Source organism: Drosophila montana, unplaced genomic scaffold (assembly GCF_035044405.1).
Source record: "Drosophila montana isolate Dmon_TW-CO22-7 unplaced genomic scaffold, ASM3504440v1 contig_2192_1, whole genome shotgun sequence".
NCBI classification, from domain to species: domain Eukaryota; kingdom Metazoa; phylum Arthropoda; class Insecta; order Diptera; family Drosophilidae; genus Drosophila; species Drosophila montana.
In genome coordinates, this window is record NW_026997087.1 from 486,232 (window position 1) to 508,009 (window position 21,778).

Consider the following 21,778-nt stretch of genomic DNA (forward strand, 5'->3'; position numbering starts at 1 on the left):
TTATGCTGCAAATAATTAGTAGACGTCTGCCTGTCACTAAGTCTCGCCTTTCTCTGTCTCTCTCTCTGTCTCTCTCTCTCTCTCTTTGAGGCTATCTTGATGAAACTTTGCTAAGAGCTCTCCAATTGCTGCCGTTGGTTCATATATCATGTGGTTGTCATTGAAACTATCTGCGGAAAGTTGCGCTAGACAAAGTTTTTTTGTTTTTCTTCTGCCAGCTCAAACAGAAATAATCGGTAATCAGTTTTGGTTACAATCTGCCAAATTAACCATAAAAATAAGAATTTTCGCTATTTTAAGAAATATTCTCTAAAAATGTTTAGCTTAGCTGCAGGTTTTCTAATTAGAAGAGTGTTTTCTGAAGAAAACTTTAATTTTGTAAAGATTTTCTAAAGTTTAGAAACTTTTACTTTTTCCATTTGACAAGTCGTGGCTTCTATATTTACTCTAACTGTTCTGTTATAGCCGATATTGATGGGCGATTCTTGGCAAAACTAATGAAAAAAATAAAAAAGGAGAAATCTTCTTTTTTTGACGGCAGAGAAATATATGTCAGCTAGGTTATATTATTTCCGCCTCTCTGAAAAAAAGCATATTCTATTGCTGTTCAATTGGAAACTTTATATAATTGTTCCCTTGACAATCATTTCTATATTTCGATTTATTACGCTTTACCCACGTTTTTCTTTCATCACCTGCTCGCAATCTCTAAATAACTTACACCTTTTATAGACATGGTATTATCTGTCTTACCTTAACTCTTATCTCTGCCCCTTTCCATTGCTTTCTCATGCTTTGCATTTGTTTCTCATCACATCTTTCTCGCATTTTTAACTATTCCCTAGCTTCTTTTTCGGCGACTGAAAAGTTTCAACAAAACTCAATTTTAATTTATTTATTCAGTCGCATCCATTTACACAGTCGGCGACAATCGCAACGCAAAGTTGCCAATAAAAAATTGAATACTTCATGAAGCGCCAACAACTCGAACATTGCCCGCATGCATATAGAAATGTCGGGACCCCGTTCGAGATCCCAGAGGCAATGCATAGCATTACATATCAAACTACAAACGAACCAACAAACAGCCGAACAAACAAACAAACAAACAAGCAGCAACAACAACAACAACAGCAAAAAATCACAGAAAAAGTTGCAAACAAAAGTGGCGAAAACGGAAATAAATCTAACAAAAAGGCTTTGTAGCTTACACGCTGCTCCTCTCCCTCTCTCCCTCTCTCTCTCTGTCTCTCGCCAGCCCCAAAAATTATATAAGCACCAGAGCATTTTGTTTGTGTTGCGCTTATTTTCGCATTGACATACGAGGGTCGGTACACAACTTGACATTTACACGGCATTTGTGGCTTATCAACAATGATTGCCTTGGAATAGGCCAACATTGTATGGCCTAGATACGAACTCTAACAGGATTCTATTATCAGTGACTTTTTAAGGGCTGGTCGATTGTGTTAACGCTGCCTGAGCATTTTCCATCTGTCTTGTTGTTCTATTTAAGATTGTGTTTAGGTTGTGATTTAATAAACAAGAATTTTAAAGTTCACGTGGGTTCAAACCCTCAACTCCTGAAGAAATTCACGCTACCCGAAGATTATATTTTTTTTTTATTTCATTCTTTGTTTCCTTAAGATAACAACTTTAATAATAATTATTAAGTGTAGCTGAATTCGAGCCAGCGACCTTTCTCATAGTCTCAGAAAGTCACTTTTGCAAAAACGTAATAAGTTAAAACTGTTTCTGAATTTGAGCAACCTTTCTCATAGGCTCACGGCTCACGGCTCATAGGCAAACTCAATAAAAAAAAATAATAACTTGTTTCTGAATTTGAGCCAGCGACCTTTCTCTAGACGTTAGTTTTGCAAAATTAAACTAAGAAGCATAACTAAAAGTTGCTACTGACTAAGAGCCGGAACATTTAAGCTCAGGACATTATGTTCGCAATATTAAAAAAAAAATTCTAATAACTAAAAATTGTTTCTGAATTTGAGCCAGCGACTTTACTCATAGCCCGCTCAGTTGGCTGCTTTATTTTGCGTATTTTACATAAAAGCTTTGAGTAACATTCTCAGTTCGTATTTTCCAAAACATTCAATAAATTTCAGCTACCAAGATCCGACGGCTTAGGGTGCACGTTGATCATCAATCAATCAATCATTCATTCAGTCAATCAGTCAGTCAGTCAATCAGTCAAATTCTTCTATTTATACAGCAAATGATCAGCAGTAACTCACGCACGACCCTCGCAACACTTTATTCACATATTTATTTATGTGCACATGTATTTGCTTTGCTTTGGCTGGCCTGCAGTTTTCTATATATGTGTGTGTATGTGTGTGTGTGTGTGTTTGTATAGCATATGTGTGTCAGCTTTTATGCGTCGTAAGGCTAATGTTTTTGCAGACGAAAGATTTGTTACAGATTATGCTTGCCGCACATAAAACACACACAACAACAACAACAGCAACAACAACAAGCAACATTTCTCGCTCTTACCTACAAATGGGGGTAAAAAAAGAACAAAAGCAAAAACAAAAACATAGCAAAAAATAAAAACATAAAACAAGAGAAAAGTTTACGAACGGTGATTGGGAAGTTGGGACTGCGGCTGCGGCTAAGCTAAAATTAAATTTAGTCGCAGCGCGCAAAATTTATGACTTACTATTATTTCAGTTGAGCGCACACATAACCACGGCGCCCCCCCCCCCCCCCTGTTCCTATCCAACCCCCTCTGACCCTAACCCTAATCATTATTTGTACATTGAAGCGTAACTTTTCTAACGATATTTGTTTTTGCTTTTTCGCCAACATCATTGAAAACGCATTTTGGCATAAATCACATCGATGTGGTTGATTTAGCAGCCAGCCCAAGCCAGTTGCTCCCTCCCTCCCTTCTCTCTCTCACCCAACCCCTCTCCTCGCCCTCCCCTGTTTGTCGCTCACCGCACAATAAACACAAAATCAAATTGTAATTCAAACTCAATTAACAAATTATCGGCGTGCAATGCTGCGTATGCGTAATATGCGTGCATATTTAACCCCAGCTTTTCCTCAACTAATTAAAAATGTTTGCATACTTTGCGGCGCAGCTGCCAAAGAAGCACGTGCCGCATTACCCAAAGGAGGCAACATCTGCCACAGCACACACACACACGCACACACACGCACACGCACGCACACACGCACGCACACATTCGTACATCCAATCGTAACACAGTTATCCTCAGAGCTGCCGCATGTGCATTTCCCATTTATTCTTGTAGCACACGTGTCCATTTCCCCCAAAAATTTTGATTGCATTTCCTTTCATATTTTTGTGCTGTGCTTTGCATATTTTTTCGGATTCGACCAAAAGTGACCTCCACAAAATAAAGTAATCCAATTACACGAATGTCTGGTAATTGCTTAAATGTTTTATTAACTCACAAATTCTAGTGACAAACATCATTTAAATTAATTCGTATCAAACTAATTCCACATAAACAAATTTCAATGAAAGTTTTTAAGCAAACTTTTGATTTGTTTATGCAATTAAAAAGCATGGTTCATATTTTAAAGGTGGAAAAACATGGTAAATATTGTTCAAAGTGGAAAAGTTCATCTTAATTTGGTTAATTATGGTTAAGTGAAGTGCCTTAATTTAAGCAGGCAGCATCAGGCTTTAATCGGCTCAAGTCTAAGTCTTAGCGCAGCCAGCCTTCACTTTATCACCCATTTTCTGCTGGAGGTATTTAACGTGGATCTTTAAAAATAAATAACTATCAAATTTTAAATTGATCTTACGATAATTGAGCTTGCGTTTCTTGATCTCACCTTACCACTCGTACTGAATTTTCGAAAAGTGTGAAATGCGTCTCTAAAGAATTTTTACCAAGCCCTTAGAAAATGACTGAGAAGGCGATCAGAGAATAAATGTATACAAACGATTTCCACCCTTACACTAATTTTTCACCACCCGTGGAGAATTTCCGAAACGTGTGAAATGCGTCTCCAATAAATTTGTACCATGAGCTTAGAAAATAAGTAGAAATTCGATCAGAGAATATTTATTAGACCTATTTCCATCAATTTTCCACTCTTACACTCCCCAATTTTCTGAAAAGTGTGAAATGCTTCTTTAAACAATGAAATGCTGATCAGAAAATAAATTCATACAACCCATTTCCACAAATTTTCCACCTTTAAAGGCGGAATTTGTGTAAAGGTGCCTTTGTGAGCTAGTTGAATACATCGAATTAATTTCATAGCTCATGGTATATGCTGTGCAGTCAGTCAGTCAATCAATCAGTCAATCAGTCAATCAATCAACCAATCAATACAATCAATGTATATTGATGTTGATTCAGTTTCCAGCTTTAACTGTAAAGATTGAAAACATTCTTGTTTATTTGAGCTTTGCTCTCTTTCTTTTCAAAGAAGACTTTCTTCCCCACACTCATTGTACTCCTTAACTCCAAATTTGTATCTCTCACAGAGCAGGCCGAGAACTTTTTGTAGCTCAGATGTGTTAAAACTTTTCTTAGTCATTCACTTTAAATTTGTATCTCCCACAGAGAAGACTGAAAACGTTTTTTTTTTTAGTTTGTAGTTATTTTGAGAAATCGTTCTTTGTTTTTGTTATTTTTTTCAGTAAGAAATTGATTTTGTTACTCGAAATTAAGCTTAATTCTCACCAAAGAAAGATAATGGAATATTTTATTAAAATGAACAGTGCCGGATACGGGATGTCGCACAGACGTGCCAAAAATGTTTGCCTCATGAAGCGCGACATGCTGTCGGTGCGTGCGTTGATTTCCTGGGTAAACGATGCCTTGGATGCGGATGTCAAGGAGCTGCAGGAGCTGTGCACTGGCGCAATCTATTGCCAATTAATGCACAGGCTCTTTCCGAAGGACGTGCCCATCGCCAAGGTGCACTTCTACTGCGATCTGCAGCGCGAATTCGAAGCGAATTATCGCATACTGCGCAACAGTTTCACCAATCTCGGTCTGAACAAAGAGATACCCGTGCGCAAGCTGCAATATGGGCGTGGCCATTACGAGTTCGCCAACTGGTTCCACAAGTTCTACATGGTCAACTGGCACGACAAGCCCTACGATGCCGTCCAGGTGCGCAAAGGTTCGCGCATCGGGTTACGAGAGCGTCAGCCCCAGAAGATCAATCGTCGGCATACGCAGGTGGAGGAAACGCCCAGGAATTTGGCCAAGGTCGTGACCCGCTGCATTAGCTTGAATCTACACAATGCAGCTGCGGCTGCAAGATCCAAACAAGCTGCTGCCACGCCCAAATGCCCGCCCGATGAAGACTTTGATAAACGCGTGTGGCAACAAATCGGCAACCTGGCGAAAAAATGTGAGCTGGTGCAGCGCATTTCAACGGGGCCGATCGGAAATCCCATCCAAACATTGCTCAAAATGAATAGCATACTTTTTGGCGACCCATTGCCGCACAGAAAACTCCGAATATTGGCAAAGGCTCCGCCGATTCCTGTGGAAGAGGAGGCTTTGCCCAAACGCAATATATCCGTCGCTTGGTCGGAAGAGGATTTTCTTAGCGATTAATCGATTTGTTGTGCCAATGTTTATTAACCATTTCTTTGTCTTTTTCTCATAACAAATAACTGGACGCGTGCCGAGTCGCAAGACACACAATTAATCATTTTCTTTTGTTCATTTTTTATTTTGTTTTTTTTTGTTGACTTTCTTTGTTCATATATTTGCTCGTAACACATTTTTGACATTTTCTATATATTTCCTATATTTATAATGTCTGTCTTGGTTTTAAGAAAACTTGGTACAATGTATATAGATTTTATATAATTGCGATACCTCACCCCGTTTCTCCAGAATCGGAGTTAGACTTCGGTTTTGATATGTACTCACATTTGTATAACATATTTAAGCCTTGCAAATTTTATTAAAATCGGACTATAAACGCCGAAAGTTAAGCAGGAATTCTTTTACCAGAATTTTGTGTTGAGGTTGAATGTGGAAAACGAAGTTTTAAATTTGAAAAAATCACAAAAATAATGTTAGTATAAAAGAAATGTAAAAAGGCAACGAAGGTTTTGGTTGTTGAACATATTAAAGCCTTGTCAAATTTTATAAAGATCGGACTATAAGCGCCGAAGTTGTTAAGCAAGAATTCTTTTTTCAGCTTGTGACGTGCATTTTGGGTCGAAACAAGTTTCAAAACCCGGAAAAGTAGAAAGCGAAGCTTTGCATTTTTGACACATTTGTTTTGCGAAAATAAAATAAAGTACAAATAATGTAAACTTTGACACAATAAAAGAAATTAAAGGCTTATTTGACCGGGCTCAAGCCGGGACTTATGAATGTGGAAAAGGAAGTTGTATATTTTTGCCTCATTATTTTCTGAAAATAAAATAAATTACAAACAATGTAAACTTTGCCATAATAAAAGAAATGAAGAAAGGCATATTTGGCCTTAGGTCCAACTACAACTCGCATTTTCGTTGGCAAAATGAAAGAAGGATGTTCCGCCAACTTTTGCTTGTAAATCACAGGACTGGTCCGTGTTTAAATTATTTGAATGCTTCAGCCTTGTTCTGTGTCTGAACTCAGCCAAAGTCAAAGTAGCAGCAGTCTTTCACACTAATTATAAACGATTTTTATCTCAAAATAAAAATGCTTTAATATATTTACTTTATTAATGTGACTTATTTAACTTAAACTTATTTTTACCTTAAAGAGAATGTTTCTTACAATTCTGTAAGCTGATTTTGCTGTTTAATTTTGTCACCTTAAAGGTGCAACTGAACTCTTTGTGTCCTGACTCGGGTAATTGCCGCGAACTTGGTCGCATTCGAAGGCAGCTGACGCAGTGCAAAAGTAATTTGTGGCAGACAATGAAACTGCCGCAGAATGTACGGGAAATGCATGTAAATATTCAAAGCGGCGACCGCCAAAAACATATGCCGCATATTTAAAGTATATGTAAAACAATTCATAACACCCCGGCCGGAAGAATAAAAAAAAAAAACAATAAAAATAGTAGAAGAGCAAAAAGCCCAGCGAACATTTATGAAATAAAATATAAGTATAAATGGAAAAGAGTAGGCCAGCATATGGAAAGGACAATAACCGCTGTGTTTGTCTGTGTCTGTGTTTGTGTGTGTCTGTGTGTAGGAACAGGCAAAGGACATGCTGCCATGATTTTTATGAGCTTGTATTTATATGATTTCCTTATATCCTTTTAACGGGTCCCCACACGCACACACACACACACACACACACACACACAGAGCGGAGCGCGTCTCGCCAAAGTCTCTTAACTGGCGCGTCCTGGGCCGAGTCCTGGGCCAGGACGTGCTGGCGACAAAAAGTTGGACCAGCCCAAAATGTGAGCAACAATATGAAGTTAAATTACGTGCCCATATGCATAGTACACACACACACACACACACACACACACACACATGCAATTGTTGTTGCTCTTGTTTTGTATTGTTTAAATGAAATTTATGTTTATTAAATTGCGACAGCCCCGAAAAAGTGTCCCAAACAGCGTCCATTGGCTTTATCAGCCGAGCTGCTGTGCCCCCAGACAGAGTCAACGGGCTGGCACAATTTTCATACGCCGCCTTCCAGGACTCCTATATCCTGTGCCCAAATAACGGGTCGAAAAAGGGTTAAAAGTTGTGCAATTATATGTAACGACCATGTGCGAGACATGTAAGAAAAAAATAGTCGAGTAATACATAGATATTTTACTGACGCAGCGAAAAGAAATAAACTATAATCGAATAAATGAGCTCTTTATTTGCGGAAACTAGGAGAAGAGCCTAATTGCTTAGAAATGGAAATTAAACTAAATTGTATTGATAAGTCAGGCAGTTTTTAAGGGCTTTACTTCTAGGGTATTCATAAAGTGAATAGAGTATTCGAAAGTCTCACCTTTCAAGCTCTTATAAGTCCTTAAGGTCGCCTCATAATCGAATAAATAAACTATTTCCTGGAGAAGAGCGTTATTGCTTAGAAATGTATATTATATTGATAAGTCGAGCACTTCGAATGAGCTTTAATTTTGAGGTATTCATAAATTTAATAGAGTATTCTAAGTCTGTGTTAATCGGTCCTTAAGGTCGCCTCATAATCGAATAATAATTTCTTGAAACTATGAGAAGAGATTAATTGCTTAGAAATGTAAATTTTATGATATAAGTCGAGCACTTTGAATGAGCTTTACTTTTGAGATATTCATATAGTAAATAGAGTATTCTATGTCGGCGTATATCGTACGACAGTCTCTTAAGATCGCCTCATAATCGAATAAACAAACTATTTTCTGAAACACGAACATTCTAATTGCTTAGAAATGCTTATTAAACTGAATAATATTGATAAGTAGAGAAATTTAAAGGAGCTTTGCTTTTGATGTATTCATAAGGTATTCTGTTCATAAGAGTATTCGAAATCTGTGTATATCACACGACAGCTTCAACTTTCCAGCTCTTATAAGACCTTAAGGTCGCCTAATAATCGAATAAATAAACTTTTTATTTCCTGAAACTAGGAGAAGAGCCTAATTGCTTAAATGGGCTCTACTTTTGCTGTATTCATAAGGTGAATAGAGTATTCAGAATATATTCTTTCTTTCCAGCTCTTATAGTCTTTATTCATTCATCCGGAGGCTCCACAAGAATATTTACTATATAGTTAAGGAAGCCGGATATGTCTCTCTCTGCCTTCAACATACATTTGCGTCGGACATAAAAATATATATAAATATTTATATATAGCATATAATTTTAATGATCAGCCATTTTAATAGTAAAAGCACTTTAACAGCAGATTTACAATTTTTCCAATGATTGAGCGCTTTGTGTACGAAAACAAAAACTTCATCAGAAGCAGCGACGGCAGCGACGGCAGCAACAATAATGACAATTTAAGCCACGTTAGTTAGCTCATTAATTTTGGTGCAATTTTAATTGGCCGCATCGTGGTTTGAAATTGTTCAGGCTCTGGCAGCTGGGCCAACTCTGCGAACTGAGCCAGCTGCCGGGCACTTTGTCTTCATTAATAAGAATTAAATATCATTAAAATTTTGATATAACCCTTTTTTGGCCAACACTCAACGGCTTCCGGTTTTAATGGGCCTCGCTCAATGGACTCGACTCGAGTCATTTTTATGCAATTTATGAATTGCGCGGCTTTTGGGAAATGCGCCAGCTTTTACCTTGTCATCAAGTCGATATTATGGCCACGCCCACCACCACCGCGCCGCCCCCATTATATTGTTACAAAATAATCTAAACTTTTTAATTGCCACGACAAATGGCCGCGCACGTTTTTGCATTCGTGTTTTATTTTGCCAGCCGTTTAATGTGCATACCCTGCACCAAATTGGAAGTGGGTAGATAGGTGATTTAGAGTCCTTTAAGTATATATATCCTTTAGGTATATATATCAGCTGATGAGCTGTTCGTCTGTCTGCCTATCTATATGCTAAAACACGATTATTAGTCCGATAACATCTTCCATGCCCACAAAATCGATATATATCGATATTCAACATCTATCGCAGCTTAAAAAAGCCTAAACTAATTTAGATAAGTGCATTCTGGAATGGTATACACAGATAGGGAATATTACCCCCTTCTAGATAAGTTCTCCTTCCTAAATAAATAAAAAATATACCATCATAAATTCCTGAAAATGTCCGTACGATCCAACCGGAAAATCAAAAGTATTTTGGTTAAGTTATAAGTTGAGGCAAAGAAACAGCGCAGGGTATCTGCTAGTCGGATATATCCATTTTTTTTTTCATATAATTTAAAAATTTGCCAGCAAAAGTCGCTGAACTCGTGCCGTGCGGGGGAGAAGGGAAGGGGGGGAGGGGAGCCTTTTCGTAAGTTTAATTGTGCGGCCAGGCTGGCGGGTAATAAAATTATTTTACGATCTTGTTTTCCTGTTCAACCACCCTCCCCTCCCCACCCCTTTCCCCCTCAGCCCAGAGCCGCCCGCTCTTCTTCCGGCCGCTTGGTAGCGCATCTGAGCTAAAGTTTGAGTTCATTTACGCAACGCTGCGCATCGCTAGGCGTGGCACATTGTCAGTGCCTGGCGACTTGGCCAGGCGACTTAGCCCGAAGTGCACACACACGGAGAGAACGGCTTTATATATGGAATGTGACTGGAGCAGTCGAGTTCTTGTCAGCGGGACTGCATTGTTGTTGACTTTTCAACTGGCAGCTGTTTCTCTGTTTCTCGGTTTTTTGCCTCCTGGTGACAAACAGCAGCGCCTGGTTAAGTGCCACATACGCGCCATATATGCTGGCAGCTCTTTGGCAAAGACCTTGCTCTCATCAAGCTGCCAGCTGACAAGAGTGTCAATATGTGTATATACATATATACATGTATATATATCTGCGCTCGGTCTGGAGCCAAAAGGTATTGACCGAGTCAAAGTGCAAACGGGCTTCCAACACCAACTCAAGCGCAAGTCGAGCATCCTGTTGCAATGCATTTTGCAGCTTCAACAAACACTCTCTCAATGTCGACAGCTTTCATATAAAAATTAAACTGTAACGTGTTTTTCTTTATTTATATAAACATTTTAAGAGACTTGGCAATTAAATAAACGTTCAAATTGAACTCAAGATCTGCATGAATTCAATTTAACATTGATTTCATCAACTTTAATTTGTGCACAAACTTAATCTTGATTTATATGCCACATGCTATAGATTTCTATTGCAGTTGCCATTTCCTTATTTTGATACCCTCACAGTGGGGTAGTTTAGTGCTGTCATCAAGTGTGTAACGTTTAGGAGGTGACATTCCTAAAAAGACGTCTTCGGTTTTTGGCTCAATTTAAATTTCTTGTTGATCCTTTATCGCATATTTGTGCTTTAAGTTATTTCTATAGGGTATGATATATTCCTCATGAAATGTGGAAGGCATAGAAGAAGACGTCTCCGATCCTTGACTCTATATATTAAGCTGCTTGTTCGGACCGACTGACTGATTGTTAAACAACCCACAGCCCATACCGAAGTTACCTTATGTCATAAAGGTGCTCGTTGAGACGTGGTTTTGGGAACTTCCACCCGCATGCGTGGAAAAATCGCGGATAACGGTTGTAACGAACGTTTTTTGTTTACCGTCCGATCGGCTTGAAACTCATTTTCAAAATTCATTGAGAGAATTTATTTTAAACGTGCCACGGCCAAGGCCAAGGCCAAGGCTATTATCCTATATAGATATAGGTCGAAATTTCCCACTCCCATAATTCGGTCAAATCTCATCCGATTTTTACGAGGTTTATCTTTTTGTTCATGATTTGGCCTCTTAATCATTTTGGCATCTAAATCTGGCAACATTATGTTTGGTCCAAATTCATGTGAAATAGCCTATAGGTCAAAATTTTATAGCTGTAAAATTCTTATGCAAATATCTACAAGGGTGTTAAATCTTCGGCGTGCCGCAGATATCCCTACTTTCACGTTCTAAGGTAGCTTTCAATTCAATTGCAATTAGTTGGATTAACTTCCAGACTAATGTAAACCTACAATATGCTACTTTTTCAAACTACCCATACTTTCACTGAAAATATAATATATACTTATATATGTAAATATATCACATCAGTTGTGCTGCCTTTTCAATATCAACTGACCTTCAAACATTTTCGCAGAACAGCTTTCAAGTCAGGTTCAATTTGAATTCAACTACATTTTATTTAGCACAATTTTAAATCTCTTTCGAGTGCGCACTTCAACTGCAAGTCAAACATCACTTTCAATTCAATGCCAATGTGAAAGTTGGCCAAGCGTAAACCGCATTCGGGCAAATTAGTCGCCTTTAAATTAGTTAAGTCAAGCGCGATGCGCGGCTCTGTCTCCCTTTATTTTCTATCTGGCTATATAAAATATGTCAGCTACTTAAAGCAGCATAAAAATTAACAACACGCTGCGTATACGTAATGCTCAAGTGGTTGGAGGCTGCCCCCGAAAAGTGATTTATGCACATTTGTGTATAAAATTTAGTTTCAGTCAACAAGTTAATTTCAACTCATGGCCATAAAAATGTTAACAATATGCAACGGGGCGAGCTTCGAAATAAATCAGCGCATAAAAATGTGTTGTAGCTACTTCTTTGAGTGGAAAACTTTCGCAGGATTTGTGCTAAGGGAATTTGCCGAGCTCTGGCTGCTTCAAATTTACACGCATCTCAAGTAATACTTGCAGCTATCCGAGTGCGTGTGTGCGGTTTCGTCTGAGTGTCTTGCCATGAAGCAGATAACCCTTGTGGCAGCATGTCTATGGCAACCGTGCCACAAACAGATGCTCAAACAACACAGATGTCAAATTTAACAGCGGCTTTAACAGCAGCCGCCGCAGCCTTGGCATTCTTTCTGCTCGCGACAACTGTAAATTAATATGACAGCCAGCATTCAGGATTCTAGCGAAATCCTTACCCCCAACCCACACTCCCCCCTGCTCTGACTTGCCCCGAGAGGTTGTGCAACCTGTGCTCCGAGTTCAAGGCTCGCGGACATCAGACGCAGACATAAATAAAGTTCTTCAACATTTTGCGACGTGCATAAAAATTTAATTAACTTATTTGTTGACTTAATGCGCAATACGAAAGGTTAATGAATGTCTATGAATACATTTACTCTCGAACATAATGATATTCTATTAGATTAAAAATAAAAGATTTTCTTACACGGCAGTTCGATCCCCAAACTTTGTGCTCAGTATGCCAACACAAATTGTTGAAGGTATGGCAATATTTAAGACTTTTAAGTGCAAAAAATATTTAGAAGGCAAGTTAAAAAATATATATAGTAATAAGCGCTCGACTAGTAAATACCCTGTGATGTGACTTAAAGTAGTCGAGTCCCGAATTATACTTTTTTTTTGGTCTGAACCCAACGTTAAACCATCCATAATGCCATTATAAAAATATAAATATACTAGCAATATATGTATTGTACATATGCATGTGTGTGTGTGTGTGTGTGTGGGCGTGTGTGTGTGTAAGTGTATGCATGCATATATGAACATATGTATGCATGCATGTTTGATTTCTAATACCAAACGCAGACCAAGCTTATTTGTCGCTGTGCTGCAAATTTAAATAAAACGAATTTCTACCAAGGGCTCTCCTCCTCGATTCTCATGAATTCAGGTAGGCCCGGCAGTTTTTGATGCACTTCTAGTAAGTGCCTGACAAGTGGGTTGGTGATGAGCTCAGAGGTATGTAGGTATGTAGGTATGTAGGTATGTAGGTATGTAGGTATGTAGGTATGCAGGTATGCAGGTATGTAGGTATGTATGTATGTATGTATGTATGTATGTATGTATGTATGTATGTATGCATGCATGTATGTATGTATGTACATATATACATATGCATGTATGTACATATATACATATGCATGTATGTACACATGTATATATGTACATATGTATGTATGTACATATGTATGTATGTACATATGTATGTATGTACGTAAGTATGTATGTACATATGAATGTATGTACATATGAAAGTATGTACATATGTATGTATGTGTGTATGTATGTATGCATGTGTGTATGTATTTATGTCCATATGTATGTATGTATGCATTTTTGCATGCATACATATATATACAAGCATGCATATCTACAAACATGCATGCATGCAAGTTTTTACATGTATGTAGGCATACATATGTATGCAATCTTAAAGATTCGTAGAAGCTTGGATTCTGCGAAAAGTATGAAACACGTCTGAAATGATTTACACATTTTCCGAAACTCCGTCTTAACGTGCACCTTCATCACATGAGGTAATTACAGTCAAAATTTCAGCTTTCTATCTCTTATCAAACAGTTTAATATAAAATAATAAACATTTTAAAGGATACTTTGCAATCTTTTTCGTTGCGTTCTAAAAATTTAAGAGTTTAAATGGGCAAAAATGTGCCATAATTTTGGAAATTAATCGAAATATTTATCACAATTTTATTTGGGACTCGCAGACAAGTTATTTTTAAATTTGCAGGAAAAGAGCGAGAGGAAAACCCAACAGAAGGACCAAAGGATGAATAATAAGCACAAGGCTCTCTCTCTCCCTCTCTCCCCCTCTCCCTCTCTTTCTCTTATAGACTAAGAGAATTTCCTTGCATTTTAAGCAGTAATTTGATTTGCCTCAATCGAGTCCAAACAGTTTTTCCGACAAACTGAAAACTTGCTGGCAACGTGATGCTCTATAAAAATTCTAAGCGAAATGCAGCATACAAATAAAAACAAATTGACGGCGAACAAAAAAAATTTAACTAAATGAGCAAAAACATTTACTACAAATTTAAGTTTGTTTTTTATTTTATGTGCTTGACATTTTTACATTTTTACATTTTTTTATATTGAGCGAAGCCAACAAGAATGCAAAACAATTGTCGCAGAATTGCAAAAATAATAAAAATTCAATTAAGCCGCGAGTTGAATTAAAGACTTGGGACACATTTCAGATTTGTATATAAATTTTTTTGTTGCTCCATGTTGTTTTTGTTGTTTGTTTAAAAAAGTATTTTCCAAGGCGGTTTTGGGTGTGTGTCTGAGAGGGGGTGGGGGGCACGTGTTCGACACTTGCCGTCAGATTTTTGTTGTACTTGGAGTTTCCTTTTATTTTTTATGTACAATTTTTTGTTGTATTTTAGCGCCTGGCAAATTGTGGAACATAACAATAAGCGCACAACGAGCTGCAACAACAATTGCCAACGAGAAACAGAGATGGGAACGAGAACCAGAATGAGAACCAGAATGGGAATGAGTTTGAGAGTGAGTACAACAACAACGAGTGCGTACTGTAGTAATAATGATAATAATCATAAAAGCGAGTCCTTGTCGCGCGTCGGCTTTGGCTCTTGGAGCGTTAAAGCCGCCAATGCCACAGCCACAGCCACAACCAAAGCCACACCCACCGCCCACCGCCCACCGCAGCCCCCAACCAGAAGGTTGAGTTATGCTGATGCCACGGACATGAAGGACGCAGGTTCTGTTCTCTAGCTCAGCTTGGCCTGGCCGGGATGCCTGCCTGCCTGCCTGTAACATGATTTAATTAAGGTCCTACATGTGCTAAGTAGATTTTATTCTTTTGCCTACTTATTTACTTTCGCTTTCGCTATTTTTCTGCCTCTCTTTTTATACCCTGTACGCGTTTAATATGGGTTTAAGGGGTATAATGTTTATGTGCAATCGTATGCAACAGGCAGAGGAAAGCATCTGCAATTCTTTAAGGCATCTCAGCATCTAAAGCCGAGTTGATCTAGTCAGGTCCGTCTATATCTTCGTCTGTCCGTCTATGAGAGTGTATCTTTGAATATCTCCTTCCATTTTTATAACGTATTTCTTAAGCTAGAACCTGTTGCTTTCATAATCCCACAGAGCCGGGTAGCATTTGATACTCTATTTTCTTTATGTACGTCTAGAAGAAGTTTCGAGGCTGTGCACAGGGTAACTCATAGTCGTGCACACCCGACGGAGCACTCTCACTTGCCTTTCTGCTTTCTTTGCCTTCAGTCCATAATTGATTTAGCCGTTTACTGCATTAAACGGCTGGCAGCAAAAACTTGGCCATAAATTAACAAAGCGTCCAACGCTGCGTATGAATTATATTTGATTTAGCAAAAAACCAACCCCCCGGACCCCTGCCCTCGCCTCCGCCCCCTCCCTCCCTCGACAGGCTCAACTTCATTACAATGTACACAGCTTAATATAGTAGAAAAATGTACATTGCATTACATTTAGCCATGATAACACAATATTGTTCATATTATTCTTGTTCAGTCTGAGCCTCGCATGAGCCTGCACTTTTGGCCTGCTCTCTCTCTCTCTCTCTCTCTCTCTGTCTGTCTGCCTGTCTGTCTCTCTGGCTGATATGATAAGCAAAGTGAATGCCTGATTTCATATAAAGAAAGTTTTTGCCCCACGGCGTAAGTGTTGTGCCATTGACACCCATCTGAAATGTGAAATGTGCCCGTCATTCATATTTGATTTGATATAATGTGAGCTCGGGACGAAAATCCATTAACAAAGCCAAATTGTAAGCCCAAAAGCTGCAAACTCTGATTATTATTCTTTTATAGTGCTTGTCTAAGAGCCTTAAGTATGAGAGCCTAAGAGGATCTCAAAATTCTGGAAGCTGGAATTATCATAAAATATAATAATACGAAATAATCTTACGAAATGCCTTGAATAGATTTCAAATTCTGATAACTATGTGAAAGACGAACGGATTTTCTTTACGATTAAGATTTTAGTCCCGTTTTGACTTCTCGATTTAATCTACATTTAAATGGGATTTATACTCAAAGAAGATTTAAAGCTAAGTATTAAGTTCGCAATTTCCATAACTAACTATAACTTAAAATTAATATTTCAAATTGATCTTCATTTAATTTTCATACTTAAACATCCAAAGACAAGTTAATAAATCGAGTTCACAATGAAAATTCTTAAGCTGCATTTATTACAGAAATGCGAGTTGTATTGAATGGAATTTCAACCTAAAAGATACTATGGTATCTTTCAGATACATTGAACCTAATGGCAGCTAAAAGATACTTTTGCATCTTTGAGATACTTTGGAATCTTAAGCGTTGGAAATGTATTTGAATGCAATGCATAAGTAATTAAATCAAACAGCAGGCTAAACTAATGTTGATAATATCCATTATGGCTGGCTGCAGGCGGTTGCAAGTAGTTAAAGGATTAATCAGGCAGCTGCCACAACATGTTGCCTGCTTATGGAAATAAACGCAAGAACCTGCCGACAAAGGCAAACACGGACAAATGAAAGTCAAATATATATATATATATACATATATATGTATAAAATGTGTATATATAAATGGATATATATAAAGGATATGTGTGTGGCTGTGTACTTACATATTGACTTAATGCTCCCCTCGGGCTGTCCCTCAGTTGCAGTCGCTGTGGCTGTGGCAGTTGCAGTGGCCGTTGCTGCAGCTGCAGCTGCAGTTGCAACTGCAATTAAAGTTGCCTTCATCGTTGTTGCATTTATCATGGTCTGCAGCAGAGCCAGCAGCAGCAGCAGCAGCTTAACACACTTGGCCAGCCTGGCCATGATCCTTGCTGCAGTCGCAACCGGCACCCGGCACTTGTTTGCTTTAATTATTTGTCCTTATTGTTTCACTGGCGCTTGATTAGAGGCATTTGATGAATTAGTCTAATGCCCAGCTCTTCTTGTTATTCTGTTCTGTTGGTCCTGGCTACGGCTCTCGATTTGCACTGGTTTAGTTACGCATGATTTGCCAGCAGCTGCCAGCAGCTGAGCGTCGCACTGCAATTGGAGAGTAGACCAAGAATAAACAATCACTTTAACTAATTAATTCAACACATTTCAGCATCAGCATCAAATTTCCCAGCACAAAAGTATGCTATGGAAACTTTCAGCTTAAGTTTCTTCCTCTGTCATTTTAATATTCATTTTAATTATTTTAACAAGAAAATGGCAGTAATTAAAATAACTTGGGCGACACTTAATTGTACACACATAAATTTGTCAGAGTTGACATTTGCCGTGATATTTGCTGTCCGTTTAACTAATCATTGTTACGCTTAACTAATTCCACAAATACTTAAATAAATATTTCTTAGCTCTCGGCTTAAACAATTGTCTGCTGAAAGCTTAAGCTAATTATATACGTCGGATTTTATGTATATAAATATAATAATCACAAAACTAATTAAACTCATTGATGAAAGTTTAAACTAATGAAATATAACTAATGAAACGAGTATAAAGATGAATACCACAAAATTAACTATACTCATTATTCAGAGATCAAAATGATTCTGGTATTCTATAAAAATGACTTTCTTTCTTCTCTTTTTTATTGTATGCCCATGTGTTGGCTTGGTTGTACATTTGTGTGTTCATTACTCACCACAGAAAAAGTATTTTTAGATATCGCCCTACTATGCGATTCTCATGAATTCAAATAAGCCTTACATCCTTGCATGCACTGATTATATGTCTTATATATCAAAAGTCTAATTAACAATCAAGTTCATTGGAGTCGACTATTCTCTCTCTATTTCTTTCTTGAATAATAATAATACCAAGAATAATAAAAAAAATAATAATAATAACATTTAATTCTGGTTTTGGCGACCTTTTCATATTTATATATTCAGCAAACTGAATATTAATAATAATTCTATTGATAATAAATTAAATTAAAAATATATCATTAGAGTCGCCCGCTCTTTATTTATTAAAAGTAAATAATTTTAATAAAATTAACAACAACAATTATATCAATAATAAATAATATTAATTGTTAATCATAATAATTTGATTACTAATAACATTAACAATAAAAACATTCTTCAATGGAATGCAATGTAATCTGTTTTGCATTTTTAAGTTTCTGAGCTCTTGTCTCGTTTACCGTTCACCGATTACCGATTACCGATTACCGATTACCGATTACAAATTACCGTTACTGCTCAAATAACAATTAACTGTTTGGCATTGCCGCAGCTGGCTCGTGTTAATTTCATATCCACTTGGCGCATTGTTTGATTGGCGGCCAATGCCCAAACAGCTCATTAAACAATAACAACAACAATTATAACAGCCCAGCGAGGGAGAGAGCGAGAGTGAGAGGAAGAGAGGGGGAGGTAGAGAGCCGCAATTGGTTATATGTAAGCATTTAAAGGCCGTGATTGTCTCAGTGTGTGTGTGTGTGTGTGTGTGTGTGTGAGTGTGAGTGTGTGGTCGTTGTGTGTAAAATGGGATACGGTTTGGTCAGCTTGTAGTTTGGCCCGGATTTGCGCTCCTGTGTTGATGCTGTAAATTAATGCAGCAAGCAGAAAATGTTCATTGTTTGTTATTGTTTATGCAAAAATTAACATTTTAATTGGATTTTCGGTCATTTCGTGTTTACGAGGCTGAGTAATCAATGTGTGAAAACCCCTTTGAACCCAGCCACGAACTTTGCACCCGACACACACACTCGCAGACTCTAGCATATTTTTGGAAAAACTATGCTATGTGCGCGCGTGTGTGTGTGTGTGTGTGTGTATCTGTGTGTCGTGCTTTGTTAATATTTATGCAGTTGTTGTCGTTGGCATGTTACAAAAACAGATAACGGCCGAAAGTAAAGAAATACATAATTATTTAACAGAAAAAAAGTATATGTTCAGACCTTCATGCCGAAAATATGTGGGCAGCATAAACATTGACCCAGCAGCAAGTAAGCTATGCTCGACTAAGCAATACCCTAGACCAAGTATTAATATGCTATAAATACTATCGGACAATTGTGAGAGCTTCTAAGTTTATGCAAACAGCATAATATATGTGGGATAGTTAAATCTAGGCTCAAATCACATTCTAATTTCAGAAATAATAAATTAATAAGTACTCCATATTTAAAGCTCATATAATTGGCGATTTAAACGAAACTGCAGTTATTATTTTCTACAGTCGTTTGGCATACTTTCTGTTATGACAAATACATAACAGAAAGTCTAACATAGCAAATAACATAGTTGTAATTAACATAAAATGTAACAGCATTAACGCAGAGTTGCGCTGAACAGTAATTATGAAGACGAAGAATAAAATCACTTTCGTGCTGATCGCAAAACAAGCTTGACAGAAATTACAATTAGTTTAAAGTTGAAAGTTTAAAGCAAAGATCTAATTCGTGGTGACTCTAAAACTGTAGTGCTTAGGCAGAGGCTGTCAAACTATGTCTCTTGATACCTGAGCTTCTTTACACGAACAAATATGCCATTTCTTTTAGTCTGAATAGAGCATCAAAAGAAATACAAAAATGCTTATTAAAATCAGTTCAAATATTTAAACAAAAAACGAGAATATTCACTTTGAAATCAATAAAAAAAAATTAAATAAATATAATAAATTAAGTATGAGCAAAATATTTAAATTGAAAATTCCTTAAATTAATTTTTTTAAATCTCGACATACTCAAACGGCAAAAGTTAATTAAATATATATATTATACTTGGCCATATCGTAATACCCAATTTTCCAGCTGGGCATAGCACAGCTTTCCCTCTGACCCGACTGTCGGTTGGATCTTTATTAAAGTCGACTTCAATTATGCTAGACCCAGCTCGATGCTAATTTAATGAAATTTTCGAAAAGTTGCAGCCAAATTAAGTTTAAGCAAACTTTGGTTTAATTATAACAAAGTAAAAGGACCTCCAAAGAGAGCGTCATCAATATGCAAATTTAGCTCAACAGTTTTTGGTTTTTCGGGTCATTTTTATATATTTTCGCTTTTAGGCAAAGCGATTGTCGATATTTGGCACACGATTTATTTAACGAGTGTTGTTTCTCGTTCGTGCTTGAACCAGTTGGGAATTATTAATGCGTGCCGTGCGAAAATTGTGCCCTTGGGTGTGGCTGGCTCCTGATGCATGGCATGTAACTCCTTAATCTGTAAATTTGGCCCCTATTTATAGATGTTTTAGCTAACGAATACTTGTCAAGTGAATAACTCTTTATTCATACACATTATTCATGCATATTCATTCCCCTTTCCCAATCCATTTTTTTCTGCTTTAATAATTACAGCAACTCATGAGGGTTGTAATCACTTTATTAAATTAGTTGCTTAGCACGTGAGACAGCATATTCGGCACTCACACATCGCCGCTGGCTGTCAAGTGAGTGTATTCATTTACACTCATTTCAATCCGCAATCCCCTGACCTTTATTCGTTTGCCATAAGCAAAACCCCAGACGAGCCCAACTGAAATCTCTGCGCTTCCAGCTAACAAGTGTTGGCCATTAGGGTATCATTCGACCAGAAATGACTGTGTGTGTGCGTGTGTGAGTGAGTGTGTGAGAGTGTGGGTGCAGCTGAGTGCCTGTGTAACTGTGTGTGTAACTGTGTGTGTGTGTGTAAATACAAGTTAATTAAACAAGCCACGTCTGCACATTAATCACCTGGACAACGGTCTGGCGCCAGGTAGCCACAAAAGCTAACCAGCAAAAAAAAAAGCATGTTAAGTTGCGGTTGCTGGGATTGCACGACTGGCAGATACCCTGCTGTAATGTCAAACATATATGCAAAAGTGTTCTTAAATAACTTCTATGTTTATTGTCACAATCTTTTATTCTAAAACAATTTGTAGTTGCTGTAGTTGAGCTTGCACGACTAGCAGATACCCTGTAGCCAGTTGCAACATGTAAGCAAATGTGTTCAATAAGTTTTGTTTCTATTGTCACAATGTTTTATTCTAAGTCGCTCAGTTGCTATTGCTGAGCGTGCACGACTAGTAGATACCCTGTTAACAGTCATTAACTAGCTCAAATTGGGCTTGATCGATGGTTGATCAAAAATAAATTTAAAATAAGCACAAAATGGGTTGAAATACGCGATTTTCTGTCTTAAGTCACTTAGTTGCTGTTGCTAAACGTGCACGGCTACTAGATACCCTGTTCCCAGTCATAAACTAGCTCAAATGGGGCTTGATCGACTGTTGATCAAAAGGAAATTTAACATAAGCACGAATTGAGCTTATATACGTGCTACCCTGGCTGTATATGCCCTGCTGGGCCATTTTCAATTAATACAGGGCATTAGAAAGAGACAGAAAAAAGTGAAATAAAACCCGAATTGAATTCAAGGCACGTGAGAGGTAACGAACGGCGAGTCCGTTGAGCTGTGCTGTGCCTTGTCCATGCCAGCATGTCGAACTACTCGAGGCCCGTGACATGTGTCCTTTGTGGTGTTTATG

At 37.7% G+C, this 21,778-nt stretch overlaps 1 protein-coding gene across 1 annotated transcript in view; it reads right to left on the reverse strand.

Annotated features, from left to right (window-relative positions):
• The window catches only part of dpr2 (defective proboscis extension response 2), a 90,605-nt gene that overhangs the window by 65,403 nt on the left and 3,424 nt on the right, over positions 1-21,778 (reverse strand). Inside the window, exon 2 of the mRNA XM_064681206.1 lies at positions 16,922-17,336. Within this exon, the coding sequence (XP_064537276.1) occupies positions 16,922-17,120 (199 nt within the window). The 5' untranslated portion in view covers positions 17,121-17,336. The remainder of the gene's footprint in view (positions 1-16,921; positions 17,337-21,778) is intronic.